An 18,147-nucleotide genomic window follows, 5' to 3' on the forward strand; every position below is an offset into this window, starting at 1 on the left:
CGCCGCTCATTGGAGGAGGGGGAAGGGGGCGGGGTTTGGGAGGAGCAGGCGGGGGACCGGAAGTTGCTCGCGCGGAGGTTGCTGGGCGGTTCCTGCCGGAAGTGGGCAGCCGCCGCGGAGGAGAGCGGAGGTGAGGGCGCGGGGCAGGGGGAGGGGGGCGTCCTCCTTTTTTCATTTCTTTCTTTTTTTCTTCTTTAATCGCCAGGGACGGGGAAGCCGGGCCTGAGGGGGGGGGCTCGGAAAGAGCGGCCGGTCCTGGGGGGGGCCGGTCCTGGGGGGGGGGGGCCCGGTCCTGGGGGGGGGGGCGGCCGGTCCTGGGAGGGGCGGCCGGTCCTGGGGGGGGGGGGGCGGCCAGCGAACCAGGCTGTTTCTTATCGCCCCCTCCTCCCCCAACCGCTTCCTTCGTATTTATAGATTGCTGCCTAGGTGCGGAGCACTGGGCTAAGCGCTCGGAACGGCCATTCGGTAGCCGGGACGGTCCCCGCCCCACGGGGGACCCGGGCCCCCAGACCAACCGTCCGTATCATCGAGATGAATAGAATCGCAGCTAGAGAGGCGCATCGTGAACAAAATAGAGCAGTAAACAATATCTTCTTCTTCACTCATTAGTATTCATTGAGCGCTTACTCTGTGCAGGGCCCCGGACTAAGCGCTTGGAATGGACCGATCACGAGGATGGGATTAGGATTAGACTGTAAGGCCGTCAAAGGGCAGGGACTTCCTCTGTCCGTTACCGATCGGTCCATTCCAAGCGCTCAGTACAGTGCTCTGCACAGAGTAGGCGCTCAAGAAATACTATTGAATGAATGGCTGCTCAGGGAGGGGGAGCAGAGGGAAAGGGAGGGTTCAGTCTGGGAAGGCCTCCTGGAGGAGGGGAGCTCGCAGAAGGGGGGAAGTGCACACGGTAAGCGCTCAAAAAATAGGATTTTTTTTGAGCTAAGGGGGCCCTGAAGGAGCGGTCGGGGCGGTCCAGATGGGAGCTTCTCCCCCGTCCTTTTTATGCATTCATTGCAAAGTATTTAGTGAGCGCTTACTCAGTGCAGGGCACTGTGCTAAGCGCTTGGAATGGACAATCCGGCAACAGAGAGACGATCCCTGCCCATTGACGGGCTGAATGGACTCTAATTCGTCTATAATTGCACGAGGGAGACCTTTCTTCCAGGTGTCGAGCTCCATCCCTGCCCCCGGGGCCTCGGGAATTGAAGCCTCGATACCTCGGCCCGGGCCTGGTCGCACGGTTCTCTCGGGGTAGGGGGTGTTTTGTGTCTTTTGGAGGCTGGTTTTTTGCTCCTGGGGTGCGGGGTTGCCCGCAGAACATTTGCCTGCAAATTGTTCGTTTCCCACCCAGGTCTCCAAATGGTCTTCCCGAGTTTAGGCGAGGGAGATTGGACGGCAGGCATCCGTCGGCGCCCTTGGGCCCTTTCGAGGGGAAGGGGGGGGGGCGTCCATTCTGATGGAAATGGGGGGCCGTTTCGGGGTGGCTGTCAAAGGAGGAAATGGAGGTTTGAAGTCAGCTCGACAGTTTCCTGCCCCGGAGGCGGGTGTTGAAAGGAAGAGGGCCCCTTGGTTTGGGAGCAGAGCCAGCCTTTGGAATAATAATAATAGTGTTGGTATTGTTAAGCGCTTACTCTGTGCAGAACACTGTTCTAAGCGCTGGGGGAGATACAGGGTCATCAGGTTGCCCCCCGTGAGGCTCACAGTCTTCATCCCCGTTTTCCAGATGAGGGAACTGAGGCCCGGAGAAGTGAAGTGACTCGCCCACAGTCACACAGCTGACAAGGGGCCGAGCCGGGATTCGAACCCATGACCTCTGACTCCCCAGCCCGGGCTCTTGCCACCCCGGGGGGGGCGAGGACCGTCGATGCCGGTGTGCCTGGAGCCGAGGGAGTCAAGGCTTTGCATCTAATTCGGAGGCAGGGGCCGCTTGGGTGGCTGGAAAGGGCCAAGTCTCCTCTAGTAACTTTTCAGAAACTCCCCCTCCCCGCTTCCTTCCTTTCCCCATCCTCCCCCCCTACACAAAACGATTCAAGGGTCGCTCTTCTCCCTTCTCCACTCCCGGCTTGGGCGTCGGCTGGGGGGTCCCCGGCCTTTCCCGCGGGTGGGGAGGCTTTCCAACCTAAAGATGAAGTTGAAAATAGTCGTCGGAGAAGGAATAGGGGGAAAGGGGCCAGGGTGTACCCCAGCCCAGAATTTGACAGCGACGAGGCCGGGAGTGAGTCGTGCAGGCCTAGGGACCCGAGCATCTTGGCACCGCACAGGGCAGACACCGTGGGACCGAGCCTCCTCAGGAGGTTTGGGTGAAAGGACTGTGGTTTTTGGGGCCGCGTCTGCACGATCTCCTGGGAGGTGAGGTTGCCGCCCCTCCGGCCAGAACGTTTTGCGGAACCCTTCTGGCCGGAACCCGCCCCTTGTCTGAGCGTTGTTGCTGATGTAACTTTCTTGGGCCCCGGGGGAGCCGAGCCAGGGGTAGAATATGGTGATTCAGCAAGCTGGGCCCTTGCCTTAATTAGCTTTCCGGGGACGATTCATTCAGTCATCCAGTGGTATTTATTGAGCGCTTCTTGGGTGCAGGGCACTGGACTGAGCGCTTGGAATGGACAATTGGGCAACAGATAGAGACCGTCCCTGCCCGACTACGGTCTAAAAGGGGGAGACAGACAGCAGAACAAAACAAAAGTCCAGTCCGAGCCTCCGCCCGGTCCTTTCTGGAGGGAGGCCCCGGGGACGCCTCACCCCTGGCAGGTTCTGTCCGAGCTCTGGCCTCGGGTCCCCCACCCCATCGGCGGCGCTTTCGGGCCCAGGACCTCAGAAGAAGCCCCCCACTCCACCCAGGAGTAAAACTCACCCGCCCCCCGCTAATAATAGTAATAATAATAATGGTATTAAGCGCTTACTCTGGGCCAGGCACTGTCCTAAGCGCTGGGGTAGATACAAGCTATTCCGGTTGGACAAAGTCCCTGTCCTACGTCGGGCTCACAGTTTGAATCCCCATTTCACAGATGAGGGAACTGAAGCCCAGAGACTTGCCCAAGGTCACACAGCAGACAAGTGGTGGAGTCGGGATTAGAACCCACGACCTTCTTGACTCCCAGGCCCGGGCTCTGTCCACTAGGCTCCCGGTATGGGTAGGAGGTGGGGCCCTGGGCCCAGAGCCCGGGGGAGGGGATCAGCAGAACCCAAATATGAGCCTCCCGTGGGACAGGGACATTGTCCGACCTGTCAGTCAATCAGTGATATTTATTGAGCACTTACTCTATGCAGAACACTCTTCTAAGCACTTGAGAGAGTTCAGTGCAACAGAATTAGCAGTCACGTTCCCTGTCCGTAAGGAGCTTACGGTCCCGAGGGAGCATTCGGTCTGGACCTGATTTTCTTCTATTCACCCCGGTGCTCGGCACACACTGAATACGACAGTTATTATTATTGACGACGTATGCCAACTTGGGTTGTTCGGCTTCCTTTCGGAGGCATTTCGTTCCCCAGTGCCCCTTCTTGACTTACCGAGCTTGGTTTATCTTTGGCTCTTGCGTAAAGCCATTTGAGGTGGCCCTCCAGGAGTAATAGCGTCCGCTCCGACTCCCGTCTTCTCCCAAGTGCTTCGTAAAGTGCTCTGCGCGGTATAAGCGCTCAATAAATACCATTGCTTATCTAATGAGCGCCCGCTGGGTGCGGTGCACAGTTCTCAGGGCTGGGGAAGGGCAAAACGGAGGTGACACACGGAGTTTGCAGTCTAACGGGGGAGACGAGGAGAAAACATTTTATAAACCGGTAACGGGATGATTCTCCAGGTGTGACTGTGATGCGGCCTTCAAGCTAAGCGAGCTCGATGAATATTTGTGGCTGGAGTTAATTTAGAGAACGTCACCGGCCTTCGATTAACACGGCTGTCCGGCAAGGCGCTTTGCCTTTTCAGATGACACCGTACTGACCAGATGTATTCACGGAGGCTTCCCCAAATGCCTTCCTACACAATGCCGCCTTGTTCGGCCCGGTTTTCTCTGTCCCGCTGGAAGGTTGGCCCGGCCACTGAAGGGGGCGGTTGGGGGTGGGGGGCGGAGCCGGGGTCCTTCCCGGAGCCTGTTGAAGGCGGTCGTGGCAGGGTTAGCTGCGTATCTCGATCGTATTTATTGAGCGCCTCCTGGGAGCCGAGCACCGTACTAAGCGCTTGGGAGAATACGGTTCGAAGGACGCTTAGCGGAGTGCTAAGGATCCACACAGATCTTTTCACACCTCCAGACCGTATGCTCGCTGTGGGCGGGGAATGTGTCTGTCGTATCGTACTCTGCCAAGCGTTTAGTACAGTGGTCTGGACACAGCAAAGAATGAATGAAACCTCGGGAGGTGAATTGATCTCCAGGGAGGAACAGAATGCCCCAGGGAAGAGCGCTTGCCTCTGGCCCGAGAGAAACTGAAAGTAGCCGTCCTTTCCCGAGCTAAACCCGCAGTCTGGTGTCAGCTCCTGCAGTCTCCGTCTGTATTCGCTCCCCAGACAGAAGTACCTTGTGTTTAGACAGCGCCCATTGAGGAGCGGCAAACATTGTGCCCTTATCTCCTGGGCTCCTCCCAAATTGCCCGATTTGGGCCGAGCCGTCGTGGCAGGGCTGGGGTTGGAGTGGAAGAAGGCAGTCCCGTTTCAAGACTACAGGCTTGCTTTCTTCTCAGCCAACTCCTCCCGAGCGCCAGGTCAAAGGGACGAACCGTGGTTCTCCGTCGAGGAGGGCACGGGAGGTAGAGGTCCCGATACCAGTCGGGTGCCGACTCCTCGTCCTTGAAAGAGGATAAGCCTTTCCCCTTTGAATCGGGGACCGAGGCGGCGGTGAGTCATGTAGCAAAACGCTAACCTGTGGACTCGGGGAAACCCAACCCTGGGGGAAAGGCAGGGTGCTCTGGTCAATTCGAGGGGATGGTTTCACCAGGGCAAGGCTGGGCCTGGGTCTTTTGTTCTGGGAACCGTCAGCTTTTAAGAGGGGACCGGGGGGGGGGGGGGACCTGCCCTGCCCTGGTCCCTGGGCTCAGGTTTCCGATGGAGGAGTTGGCTCGGCTGGGGCCCGGCCACCGAAAATACAAGAGCTGCGTTTGAAGTGGGAGTGAGCGGTGCCCAGCCGTCTGGGCACGGCCAGGGAGCCGGCACCGTCTGTTAGGCAGGTTGGGGCCGAGCGGTCCGTGTCCTTCCCGCCGGCCCCCTCCCCGCGGGTTGGATGTGGGCCCCGGGGGCACACTCTCGGGAGGGCAACTCCCTGTCACGCCCAGCCGGGTGCCGCAGAGGCCGCCGGGTAGACCTCGCGGTCCCCATAGTCCTGGGGTTCCGGAAAGAAGCTGGAATTGCCCTCGGAGGTGCTGCCCGGTTGGGGAAGAGCTTGAGAAGCGGCGTGGCCTGGCGGAAAGAGCCCGGGCCCCGGGGGTCAGAGGACCTGGCAGCGTGGCTCAGTGGAAGGAGCACGGGCTTGGGAGTCGGAGGTCATGGGTTCGAATCCCGGCTCCGCTGCTTGTCAGCTGTGCGACTGTGGGCAAGTCACTTCACTTCTCTGTGCCTCAGTTACCTCATCTGTAAAATGGGGATCAAGACTGTGAGCCTCATGTGGGACAACCTGATTACCCTTTATCTACCCCAGCGCTTAGAACAGTGCTCTGCACCTAGTAAGCGCTTAACAAATACCAACGTTATTATCATCCCAGCTCTGCCACTTGTTTGCTATGGGACCCTGGGCAAGTCGCTTCACTTCTGCGCCCGAGTTTCCTCATCTGTCAAATGGGGATTAACTCTTACTCCCTCCTACCTAGACTGTGAGCCCCGTGGGGGACAGGGACTGTGTCCAGCCTGATAACCTTGAAGCTACCCCAGTGCTTGGTACATAGTAAGCACTTAACAGATAGATACCGTTAATGTTATTATTATTATTGTCCCAGACCAGCAGCCCCGTCAATTTCCTGAGCCCTGTCGCCCGCAGGAATGGCCGGGGAGCCAGGCCCGAAATGCTGCTTCACCCAGGGGCCGCATTTTCCCCTCTCCCGCAACCCCCGACCCCTCTCACCTTGTTAGGCCCAAGGCTGTGGCCGGTCACGTCCTCCCTCTCCTGGGCACCCGGGATCCCCGTCTGACCCCCAGCCGGAAACGTCGGGCAGAAAGCCCAGCCAGATAGAGGGACTTCCATTCATTCACTCAGTTGTATTTATTGAGCGCTTACCGTGTATACTGAGCACTTACCGTGTATACTGAGCACTTACCGTGGACAGAGCACTGTACTAAGCATTTGGGAGAGTGCAACATGACAATAAGCAGACACATTCCCTTACAGACGTGTGTGAGAAAAAGAGAGAGAAAACACGAACGAACACCCCAAAGTTTTAGCGTCTGAGTTCAGCCAGAACCTGCAGGGTTCAGATGCACTTCTGAATCCCAGCCCAAACCCCAATTGTGTGGATAATTGAACTTTCTCCCTCTCCCAACCGGTGATGATAGGTGTCCCTGGGCCCACCCAGGATGGGGAGGTAGAGGAGGGAAGCTGTGGGGGAGGTTCGCCTTCCCACTTCGCAGAGGCCTGGCCTCTTGGTTCTCCCTCATCCTCCAGATCTTTCCACGCTTACGTGCGATGCAACAGATCGGAGGAGTTCTGGAATAAGAAAGATGGGAATCTTCTGGTTCTGGGCCCAGGCTCCTGCAGGTCTGGGACTGGGGGAAGGGGGCCGGGGAGAGCAGTGTTATTATTTCATTTGTTTTGAATCTGACCGTTAGAAGTCAGGGTTACAACCCGCCGTGGTGAGCGGGCGAGTGGGCAGTGGATGGCGATTCGGAGCTCGTTGCGGGCAGGGACCGTGTCTGTTTAATGTTACGACGTACTCTCCCGACCGCTTTGTGAGCCCTCAATAAATACGATCGAATGAACGAGAGCCGTGACTCTCGGACTCCCCGAGTGCATCGGTCCCCAGTGGATTATGGGGAAAAAGGGAACTAAAATTCAGTCGGGTCATTGCAAGAAGGAAGCAAGGTTCTCCTTCCCCCAAATTGGGTAACGGCCCCGAGGTCGAACCGGTCGCCGAGCCAGGCTGGCGAGTCTTTCCCCCGATCCGTATGCCCTCTCCGGGAAGAAGGGAAAATGACCTGTTTTTTTCCTGTGACGTCAGCAGCGATCCCGGCCTCCGACTGCATCCCGGCCGGCCGCCCCGGGAACAGATTTTTATAGCAGAACTCCGTAGGTGGCGACTGTTGAGAGAAAGTTCCAGGGGCCGAGCCCCCGGCGCAGCCAGCCTTCCCCACCTGGTCCGGGCAGGGAATCGGAGACCCGATTTCCCCCCAACACCCGCTCTCCCCTCACCCACGTCCTCCCTCGCCCTCGGGGGTCTGGAGGTCCGGGGGGGGGGGCGGGGGGGTTCAGCCTGTGGTGGTGTGGATCTCCAAAAGGGTTAACGGAGGTGAGCGAGCAGACCCCGCCCTGCCTCTACTTCGCATCTGTGTTCCAAGGGAGGATCCTAAATCCGGTTCCATTTGGTGACTCAGCCTCCCTCCCGCCCTCCCCATGGGGAGGCCGGGATTGAACGCACGCAGGCGGTTTGCGGTCTCCTCAGCCGCCTGTCTCCTCCACGAGCAGAACAGGCGAGGTGCGGGCCGGCGAGTCCCAGCGTGGCAGGGTCCCCGACGTCCGGCGGGCTCAACGGAGGTGAAATTCAGAGTAGACGTGGTCATCTTGGACTCCTCCGGGCTGGTCGAGATCACCGGACTCTGACTCCCCGGTCCGTTTAATTCTCTGGGGGGCAAGGAGAAGCCCAGGCGAGTGTCCTAAAAGCCGCCTTAGAGTTCCCTCCGCGTCACCCCCCGATCCGTCGACCCGCCGGGGAGGGCCGAGTCCCGGATTCGCGCTCTGCTCAGCCCTCGGCGAGTCCCGATGTGTCCGTGTTTGGGAGGGAAGGCCCAGAGAGCATTTCTCGTGGTAAACACGTCGATCCTGGGGCTACGCATTGATCCCTAAGTGTCCAGAGGAAGAGGATCATTTTCCATTAACTCCTATTAACCTTGGATGGGTGGACGAGATACTTGAATCTTTCACTTATTCATTGAGTCGTATTTATTGAACTCTCGCTGTGTGCAGAGCACCGGACTGAGCACGTGGGAGAGTATCATATAACAATAAGCAGACACATTCCCTGCCCACAAGGAGCTTACAGTGCAGAGGCCCTGACCAGCCTGGACAAGGTGGTTTGTTTGCTCCTGCACCTCCGCCCGAACACCAGTTGTGACCCCTGTTTAAGGCCGCTCTTCAACTGGACGCTTAACGTGCCTAGGGTCACCCCGCTTAGGGACTCGGGGCCGCATGTCTCTCTCCCGCTCCAGAACCACTTAAAGAGTTGGGCGGTCCCGAGCGTGACGCGCCCGGTTCCCTCAAAAGAGCCAGAGATCCTGTAGTCTGTGACCCCCGCCCCCTCCCTCCGCACATGGTCCTAAACAGATGGGTGAACGGCGAGAGGGGCACCTATCTTCGTGCCCCTCCGAGTGCCCGTGGGTTTGCCTCAGCAGGTGGAGCGTCATGGCCAACATGCAGCACCTGGTGGAGAGGCTGGAGAAGGCGGTGGGCAGGCTGGAGGCGGTGTCCCAGGCCCCCGGCGGGCACGGGGGCTGCGGAGACGCCGTGCCCAAAGGTAAGAGGTCCGTCCGTCCAAGCGGGCTGGCACGGTTCCCGAGCCTGGGAATCGGAGGCGGGGGAGGGCCCGGAGCGGCCCGGTGGGCAGAGGCGACTCGTGCCGCCCCTCTAACGCCTCGCCGGTCTCCTTTCGGCAGGCGTGGCTCCGTTCGTGCAAGCCTTCGACTCGCTCCTCGCCGGCCCGGTGGCCGAGTACATGAGGATCAGCAAAGAGATCGGGGGCGACGTTCAGAAACACGTGAGTCCCGTGGTCGCTTCCTCCCCTCCCGAGGGCAGCCGCCGCTGCCTGGCTCCTGTTTTGGCTGTTTTAGTCGAGTCATGAGGGAGAGTCCCCTTGGGTCACACGGGGCCCGTCGCGGTGGCCCTCCGAGGGGGCTGGGGGCCCCTCATTTTGCCTCCAGAGGACACCCATCACCCCACCCTTGCCCTCTCACGTCTCCTCCCATTTGTTCCCTCCCCAGCCTCTGCTTCCCAGCTCATTCCTTCCTCTTGGGAGAAGCATCTCGGGGGAAGGAGCGATGGGCCCTCTGGGAAATCAGTGTCCATCAGGACTCCACCCCCACCCTTCCATCTGCCGGCCCCCCAGAGAAGGGAGGGGAGGCCGGGGATCTCCTGGAGGGTGGCACCGATCAGGTCCAGGAGCCGGAAGAAGTGCTGCCTCCCGGGGTGGGGGGATTTTCTCTTTTTGACCTATCGGAATTCTCTGAAACTTCCTCCTTTCCGTGCTGCCTGTCGTCCCAGGGGCCGGAACAGGCCGTGTGCGAGTCCTCCCCGTTCCCCCGCCCCGGCTTGCCGAAAGAGGAACCTGGGAGAAGGCGGCTTTCTATTTTTGAGAGTGGAGGCGAGCGGCGGGCCGAGAGCCAGTGGGGGCACTGAGAAGTCCTCGGCTGGCATACCCCACCACCCCCGTCTTCAGCCGGGTCCTCTCCCCCCGCCCTGAGAGAAAACATAGATTGGGGCCAGGCTGTAGCCCCGGGTGAGGCCGGAGAAACGCCCCTCGTGACAGAGCTTCAGGTTGGCTTCCCTGCAGGTGCCCGATGACCACACAGCCTACCGTGCCACCCGCAAGAGGAAATTTCCCAAGATCTCTGTGCTCTGGGCAGCTCTGAGCTTGCCTTCCCTCCGGCCTCTCTCCACCGTGACCCCCTCGTTGGCCCGAGGCTGCCTCCCCGGCCTCCTCGTGGGGTTCGGGACGGGGTGGGGATCGCCCCCTACCCTCACCAAGCCTCTTCACTAATCGGGCTAGCCGTGGGCATCCCGCCCCTCGCCGCCCAGCTGTGTGTTTAGGGTTCAGCGGTCCAGCACCCTGGAACGCCACCGGGCAGGAATCGTTCCCCCGTTCCCCAAGATCCTCCCCGAGAGCCGCGACATCGTGCCGGAGCGGCCCAGGGTCCCGGGGCCGGGGGCCCGACCCGCTCTTATCCGAACCTCCCCGGTCGTAACGTGTCGCCGAACGCCGGCTCCTCAATCTCCTCTCCTCAGGCCGAGATGGTCCACACGGGGCTGAAGACAGAGCGGGCCCTCCTGGTGACGGCCTCTCAGTGCCAGCAGCCTTCCGGGGTGAGTTTCTGGGGTGCCGGGAGGTGGGGGAGGCGAAAGGCTTCAACGGGGAGTCAGGGGGTGGGAGGGTTGGGTAAACCCCCCTCATTTGGTTGGGGCGAAGCCTGCCAAGCCATCACAGCCTCTTAAAATAGACACAGGCGTCGCGTGACAACCAGAGTCCCGTGCACTGAGCCGAGTTCCACAAGCAGCCTCCTCCAATTTGGTAGAATTACGGGAACACAGCGCCGAAGCTATTTCTGGGTCTCTAATGGGCTCCTTGGCCTTGGCCGGCCCTGGTCACAGATGGCCCCGGAGCCCGCCTGGCGGCCAGCATCAGCTCACCCTCCCGCTTCACCGCGGCCGACCCCGCTCGCTCCACCCCGGCTTCCGGGCCGGGGACCGCTCGTAGCGGTCGAAGCGTGGTGGTAGGATTTTTTCTTATCGAGCGTCCACTGGGTTTGGCACGCTGTACCGAGCGCCCGGGAGAGTCCGACAGAAGCAAAAAACCCATTCACTGTCTTCCCGCAAAGAGCTTCCACTTGGACGAGGGAGCTCGCCCTAAAACTATTTAGCGGTGGGGTCCCGGCTCTGTCACCTGGGCAAGTCAGTTCACTTCTCTGGGCCTCATCTGTAAAACGGGGATTGAGGCTGTGAGCCCCGTGTGGGACGAGGACCGTGTCCAATCCGATTTGCTGGTATTCACCCCAGTGCTTAGAACGGTGCCTGCCACTTAGTAAGCGCTTAACTAATGCCACAGTTATTCATGGGAATAAATAAGATCACTGGGCAATTGATCATACGTACGTACCTGAGTTGAAGGGTATACATAAGTAAATCTGGAAATGTTAGAGGTGGCTGGCGGGTTGGTGCGACTCGAGCCGGGAGAGGGAACTGGGGGAGACCTGTTGGAGGGGGTGGGATTTTAGAAGGGCTTTGCGGGTGGGGAGAACTGGGGTCTTTTGGATCGGGCAGGGGAGGGAGTTTGGGGCCTGTGGGCCCGCTGGAGAGACGAGAGCGAGGTACAGCTGGAAGGTTGGCTCGTGTGGAGCGAGTAGAGCGAGGTGGACAGTGGTAGGTGAAGAGGGCTGTCAGATGGGGAGAGTTGATGGAGAACCGGGAAGCCCCCGGGAGGAGATCTGGCTCGATGCGGAGGGAAATGGGAAGCTTGGAATGGATAAATTGCATAGGAGGCAGATAATTGCTCTCCCCCACTTCAGAGCCTTACTGAAGGTACATCTCCTCCCAGAAATCTTCCCTGACTAAGCCCTCCTCTCCTCCCACCCTTTCTGCGACACCCTGACTTTGTTCATCCTCCCTGTGGGCAGGGAACGTGTCTGTTGGTTGTTGAATTATACTCTCCCCAGGGCTTAGTACAGTGCTTTGCACGCAGTATGGCTCAAAAATACGATCGAAAGAATGAATTTATTGGACCCATGCTGGGCGTGGGGGCACTGTGCTCAGAGCTTGGGAATTGGAGCGTTCTGGTGGACACATTCTCTGCCCGTAAGGAGTTTCCAGTTGACTAGGCCTTTTCCAGGGTTGGCCAGGCCGTTCAGGCCAGCGGGAGACTTTCTGGGAGTCGAGAGGTGCCCAGCCGTGGCCGTGGGCCCGGCCTGACGTTCTTGTCGGGGTCGGGGAGGGTGACTTTGCTTCCTAGGGCAGGTTGTTTTCTCCCGGGGGGTGGCTGGAGGAACCCGGGTACCCGATGGGCCCTCTCCCCTCCACCAGTGTGTGGATTTTCTGCCTCCGGGAGTGGGGAGAGGGCCGGCGGGGACCCGGGGACGGCCTCTGGTTCGGGGCCGAGGAAGGGGATTTGGCCAGAGGGGCTCCGAGGGACAGCGGCCCCAGTGCGGGCTGGCGGTTGTCGGGGAGGTTTCCCAGGGACCGGAGACGCCCTGCCATTTCCGCCCCGTTTGCTTTCCCTTTCGGCCTCCAGAATAAGCTCTCGGACCTGCTGGGCCCCATCTCGGAACAGATCCAGGGGGTGCAGAACTTCCGGGAGAAGAATCGGGGCAGCAGACTGTTCAATCACCTGTCGGCCGTCAGCGAGAGCATCCCAGCGCTGGGCTGGGTGGCCATGGTGAGCCCCGGCCCCGGGGGAACGGCGCTTGGGGGGGACCCGCCGGGGTGGGGGACGGGGAGCCGGGCCGTTGTGACCCGTGACTCTCTCTAGGCTCCGAAGCCGGGCCCGTACGTGAAGGAGATGAACGACGCCGCCATGTTCTACACGAACCGGGTTCTCAAGGAATACAAGGACGTGTACGTTCAGCCCTTCCGCCCTCACTCACTCGCTCAGTGGTGTTAATTGAGCGCTCACTGTGCGCAGAGCACTGGACTGAGCGCTCGGGTTGGTAGACGCGATCTGTGCCCTCAAGGGGCTTACAACCTAGTCGGGGGAAACGTTAAAATACGGATGGGGAAGGGTTTGAGGATGTGTCCGTCAGGGGTGTGGGGTTGGGGGTAGGGTGAGTATCAAGGGGGCTTAAGGGATGCAGACCCTGGTGACTAGGTGACGCAGAAGAGAGGGCGGATAGGGCGGGGAGATGGGGGTTTAGTCAGGGAAGGCTTCCTGGAGGCGATATAATTTTAGTAGGGCTTTAAAGACAGGGAGAGCGGCGGTCTGCCGGTTGCGAAGGGGGAGAGCAGCGTAGCTTAGTGGATAGAGCCGGGGCCTGGGAGTCGGAAGGACCTGGGTTCTAATCCCGGCTCCTCCACTCGTCTGCTGTGTGGCCTTGGGCAAGTCACCCCATTCCTCTGTGCCTCAGTGACCTCATCTGTAAAACGGGGATTTAAGACGAGAGCCCCACGTGGGGCGAGGACCGTGTCCAACCGGATTAGCTTGTACCCACCCTCGTGCTTAGTACGGTGCCCCTCACAGAGTGACCACTTAACCGATACCGTCGTCATTATTGGTAGAGAGGACGTGAGCGTGGGCTCGGCGGCTCGAGCTCAGCGGCCCGGCCGCCTGCCTGTCCTCATCGCCCCGGCCCGGGCACAGGCGCCTTGAGGCCAGAGCGCCGGTCGGCCCTCTCCCCGGCCCGGTGGCGGCCGTGGTTGGAGACGCGTCCCTCCATCCCGCCCACCGTCCCGGGAGGTTGCCTGGCAACAGTCGCCGCTTTTGCCAACGGGAAATGTTGGGTGCAGAGCGTCCCCGCCGGGGAGCCTCTCCCTCCCCCGTTCCCCCCGTGGGGTCTCGTGACTTCGGTTCAGGTGGGGGTGGGAAGGGGGTCAGTGACATCGGCCGTGGCTCGGTGGGGATTTCCAACGGGCTGGGAGGGGCGTTCGCTTGTTTGGAGAGGGGGGCCTGGGGATGGGGAGCCGCTGGGTTCGGTGCCCCTTCTCTGCCCTTCCCCCATTCCAGCTGTGAGGGTGGAACAGGCGGGGCCGGGTCTGGGGGAGGCCCGGGTGCCGAGGGTCACTTCCCGTACCCCGGGCAGCTTCACCTGAGCTCTTTTCCCCTCCTCCTTCCCTCCCCAGGGACAAGAAGCACGTGGACTGGGTGAAAGCGTACCTGAGCATCTGGGCCGAACTCCAGGCGTACATCAAGGAGTTCCACACCACCGGTCTCACCTGGAGCAAAACGGTCAGTGAGGCTCCCCGGCCGGGACGCAGGTGGGCACTGGGGCCGGGGGCCGGACTCACACCTCCCGTCCACCCCCCCCCCAGGGTCCGATCGCAAAGGAACTGAGCGGAGTCTCCGCCGGCCCCTCCGCCGGCTCGGGGGCGCCCCCGCCGCCGCCCCCGGGGCCTCCCCCGCCGCCGGTCCCCACCAGCTCCGGCTCGGACGACGCGGCCTCGCGCTCGGCGCTCTTCGCCCAGATCAACCAGGGAGAGGGCATCACGCACGGTGAGCGGCTGCGGGGAGCCCGGCCCCAGGAGGGAGCCAGGATCCGGAGGGCTTCCGGCAGGGTCCGGTGCTCGAGCACGGAGCCCGGCGAGGGGAAGGGTCGGGGTACCCGGAGAGAGTCGGGTGTCCGTCCCAGACTGGGCGGGGAGGCTGGAGAGGCATCAGAAGGGAGGGGGAAACGGCGATCCAGGGCCAGGGGGTAGGAGGAGTTAGGGGATTGTTTTTAGGGTCTCAGCTGGGGCAGTGAGCTCCGCTCCGGCGGGGAGGGGTGCTCAGGCGGAGCTAACGGCTCCTGGACCTCGGCAGCCTTGAAGCACGTGTCCGACGACATGAAGACCCACAAGAACCCCGCCCTGAAGAGCCAGGGTGGCCCCGTGCGGGCCGGCCCCAAGCCCTTTACCGCCCCCAAGCCCACCGGCGGCTCCGCCCCCAAGCCCCTGACCAAGAAGGAGCCTCCTTTGCTGGAGCTGGAGGGCAAGAAGTGGAGAGTGGTGAGTGGGGCGGCGGGGGACCGGGGTGGAAGAGGGGGAATCCCCCGGGGGGGACCGGAAACGGTTCCGGAACAGGAGGCGGAGTGGAGAGAGCCCGGGCCTGGACGTCAGAAGGACCTGGGTTCTAGTCCCGGCTCCCCTGCTTGTCTGCCGTGGGACCTTGGGCAAGGCCCTTCACTCCTCTCCGGGCCTCAGTTCCCTCATCCGTGAAATGGGGATTGGGGACCGTGAGCCCCACGTGGGACAGGGACTGCGTCCACCCCAGCGCTTCCAGTGCCTGGCACACAGCAAGCACTGAACAAATACCACAGCTGTTGTTATTATTAATAATAGGAGAACCAGGAGAACGTCTCCAATCTGGTGATTGAGGACACGGAGCTGAAGCAGGTGGCCTACGTGTTCAAGTGCGTCAACAGCACCCTGCACATCAAGGGCAAGATCAACTCCATCACATTAGGTGAGGGGGCCGTGGCGGCCGGCCCGGCCGGGGTTTCTGCCGGGGGGCGGGGGAGACCCGGGACCGCTTCCCCGTCTCCCCTCCTCTTGGGAGAGGTACAGACCGGCACCCTCTCTCTCCTTCCAGACAACTGTAAGAAGCTGGGTCTGGTGTTTGACGACGTCGTGGGTATCGTGGAGATCATCAACAGCAGGGACATCAAAGTTCAGGTAACGGGATCCCGGCGGCGGAGGCCGCCGGGGGGCGTGGAGAAGGGCCGGGCCGGACGCTAAAGGGGACCAGCGCAACTTAGCGGAAGAGAGCCCGGGCCCGGAAATCGGAGGACCTGGGTTCTGAATCCCGGCTCTGCCACGTGTCTGCTTTGTGACCTTGGGCAACTCCCTTCCCTTCTCCGTGTCTCAGTTTCCTCAAGTGTAAAATGGGGATTAAATGCCAGTTCTCTCTTAGACTGTGTGCTCCTGGTGGGACAGGGACAGGGTCCAACTTGTTAATTTGAATTTACTCCAGTGTTTGAGACCGAGGAAGCACTTAACAGATCCCATTCAGAAAAAAGGGGGAAGGTTGGTCTGCAGATGCCGTCTCGGCCTCTTCCGAAACAGGGAGAGAGGTTGGGCACACAGGGGTAAGACGAGTGGTTAAAAGCAGAGCCCCAGAGAGGGCCACCGCAGCCTCCCTCCAATCTCCCCTCCACGCTGCCCTTCTCCCCCGCCGTGGGCACCGGCGCCGCGCTCGCCCCCGCCGAGGTTCCGTCCCCCGGGGTCGAGGCTTGAGCCCCTCGCCCGCCTGTCCCCTCAGGTGATGGGTAAAGTGCCAACCATCTCCATCAACAAGACCGACGGCTGCCACGTGTACCTGAGCACGAGCTCGCTCGACTGCGAGATCGTCAGTGCCAAGTCTTCCGAGATGAACGTCCTCATCCCCACCGAGGGCGGTGATTTCGTAAGTGTCTTGCCGGCGAGGGGGGACCGGGGAGCCGGGGGCTGGCCTCCCCCCCGCGAGCCGGTCGGGGCAGGAGCCCGGGGTTCGGCCCCCCGAGGCCGCTGCAACAGGTTGGGCTTCGGGTCAGAGGTCACAGGGCGGGATGACCAAAGCTGGCCATGGTCCGGTCCCTCCCCAACCCCGTCGCGGATGGAGCCCGGGCCTGGGAGCCGGAAGGCCCTGGGTACCAGCCTCGGCTCTGCCGTTTGCCTCCTGTGTGACCTCGGACAAGTCACTTCACTCCTCCGTGCCTCAGTTTACGTCATCTGTAAAACGGGGATTAAGACCGTGAGCCCCACGTGGGATGGGGACTGCGTCCAACCTGATAAACGTCTGTCTACCCCGGTGCTCAGCACAGAGCGCTCGAATACCGTCATTATTGTGTCTGTCATGGATTCTAGTGGTGGGGAGGGCTTGTGGAGCGAGACAGACGATTCCCACCCATCTCAGAGAAGCGGCGTGGCTCGGTGGAAAGAACCCGGGCTTGGGAGTCAGAAGTCATGGGTTCGAATGCCGGCTCTGCCACTGGTCAGCTGGGTGACTGTGGGCAGGTCACCTCACTTCTCTGTGCCTCAGTTCCCTCACCTGTAAAATGGGGATTAACTGTGAGCCTCACCCGGGACAACCCGATGACCTGTATCTCCCCCAGCGCTTAGAACAGTGCTCTGCACATAGTAAGCGCTTAACAAATACCAACATTATTATTATTATTATTATTATTCCCTCGAAATGGGGGACCGTCCAGGCACAGGCCGGAGGGGGGCGTGGGGTGGGGCGATCCGCTCCCCCCTTGGCCGCCCCGGGCTCCTTGAGGGGGCCGGGGCGGGGGGGGGGAAGGGTGGCACAGACCGGCCATCCCCGCTTCCGCCCCCGAGCCTGACGACACACTCCCGTCCCCATCCGCAGAACGAGTTTCCGGTCCCCGAGCAGTTCAAGACGCTGTGGAACGGGCAGAAGTTGGTGACCACAGTGACCGAGATCGCGGGCTAAAGCCACCGAGTGCCACGGGGCCTGGGCCTCCGCCCCCTCCCCCCCCACACCACGGGATCAATCAGCATTCAGACGATTCTCTTCTAGGTTTCCTCTTACCTTTCTGCTCTCAAACTGCTTTCTCTGTCCTCTCCCGGAGAGACCCAGCTACCTGCCTTCACTGAAATATACCTCAGGCTGCGCTCTGGGGTCGGGATGGGGGGAGGGGGAGGGGAAGGGGAGGGCAGGTCAGCCGATCACCCGAATCCCACCTGCAGGAAGGTGCGCCTTGCCCACGTCAGCCGCGACCGCCGCCGCCGTCCGTCGGCGGAGACCGTCGGACCGGTATCGGCGGTCAGCTTTCCGCTCGGTTCGTGTTCGGTTTCCCTTTCGTATCCGCGTCGTCGTCGTCCCGGAGGAACCGCCGACGGCCCCTCGGCTGGAGTCGGGGCGTTCCTTTTTGTAACGAGTCCCGGGGACCGCGACCCCCTCCCCGGCGCCGACCGGACCCCGGCCCGCGGCTCCGCCGAACCCGAGGCCGCGGCGCGGGCTTTCCCGGCGGAGCGGGGTTCCCTCCTTAACATTCCCTTTTTCTTTTTTTGATTTGGCTACGTGTAATATTACGCTCGCTCTACCTGTGCCATCGTGGGACCGTTCCCCCCACTCACCGGCGTCCAGGGGACTCAAGAGCCCTCTCCCTTAGCGGGACCGGCTCCATTTTGCGTGTCGTAAATGTTAAGCCGGGGGGAGGGGGGGGGGCAACGGTCACTTTTCAATACTGTATCCTCGGCCCCGCCCCCCCCCCCCCGGCATCGCCCCACTCTGCTGGAGGCAGAAGCTTCTGACTTCTGTTCAGAGCCCCGTTTGGGGGCGGGGGGGTTGAGCGAACAGCACAGGGCGTCTCCCCGCCCCCCACCCCAAGGGCTTCAGCGTCCCGATTCCGGGCCTTAAACGGCATAAGCATATTTTACGGCATTTCTTAGGTAAATGGTCAATGGTTTTTTTTGTTTTGTTTTTTTTTCTCTCTTAGAATAAAACCTACAAAAATATGCAACTTGGTTTTTTAAGACCCTCCTGTGACTTCCATTCATCTCCCGAGGCCCGTGGGGAGAAACTTCTCTTATGTACTTAAAGTTCTAGAGAAAGTGGAATAAAATGAATGCCAATCCGTGGGTTCGGTCTGTACCGCCCCGATCCCGCAACGCCCACTAAAGAGGAGAAGGTACCAGA

The 18,147-nt window shown here is 61.0% G+C and overlaps 1 protein-coding gene across 2 annotated transcripts; it reads left to right on the forward strand.

The window, feature by feature from the left end:
* Positions 1–55: 55 nt before the first annotated feature.
* CAP1 (cyclase associated actin cytoskeleton regulatory protein 1) lies at positions 56–18,085 on the forward strand. Of its 2 annotated transcripts, none has more exons than XM_029080633.2 (13): positions 56–130; positions 8,510–8,631; positions 8,771–8,871; positions 10,116–10,193; positions 12,112–12,255; positions 12,349–12,434; positions 13,653–13,758; positions 13,842–14,022; positions 14,329–14,513; positions 14,847–14,970; positions 15,097–15,179; positions 15,766–15,909; positions 16,855–18,085. In XM_029080633.2, exons 2-13 carry the CDS (start codon positions 8,520–8,522, stop codon positions 16,936–16,938), a joined length of 1,428 nt encoding a protein of 475 aa, XP_028936466.1. In that variant the 5' UTR covers positions 56–130; positions 8,510–8,519; the 3' UTR covers positions 16,939–18,085. The 2 variants fall into 2 exon arrangements, with proteins under 2 accessions (XP_028936466.1, XP_028936467.1); XM_029080634.2 differs by having other exon boundaries at positions 59–130; positions 8,507–8,631.
* Positions 18,086–18,147: the final 62 nt, after the last annotated feature.

The sequence above is a fragment of the Ornithorhynchus anatinus genome, chromosome 16 (assembly GCF_004115215.2).
Source record: "Ornithorhynchus anatinus isolate Pmale09 chromosome 16, mOrnAna1.pri.v4, whole genome shotgun sequence".
NCBI lineage: Eukaryota > Metazoa > Chordata > Mammalia > Monotremata > Ornithorhynchidae > Ornithorhynchus > Ornithorhynchus anatinus.

What these genes read in the sequence shown, in the direction of transcription:
- CAP1 (XM_029080633.2), top strand. Translation starts at nt 8,520, where the DNA reads ATGGCCAACATGCAGCACCTGGTGGAGAGGCTGGAGAAGGCGGTGGGC. An exon ending in GGGGCGACGTTCAGAAACAC is followed by an intron (nt 8,872 to 10,115) that starts GTGAGTCCCGTG and finishes TCCTCTCCTCAG; the next exon opens with GCCGAGATGGTCCACACGGG. An exon ending in AGGGCAAGAAGTGGAGAGTG is followed by an intron (nt 14,514 to 14,846) that starts GTGAGTGGGGCG and finishes TATTAATAATAG; the next exon opens with GAGAACCAGGAGAACGTCTC.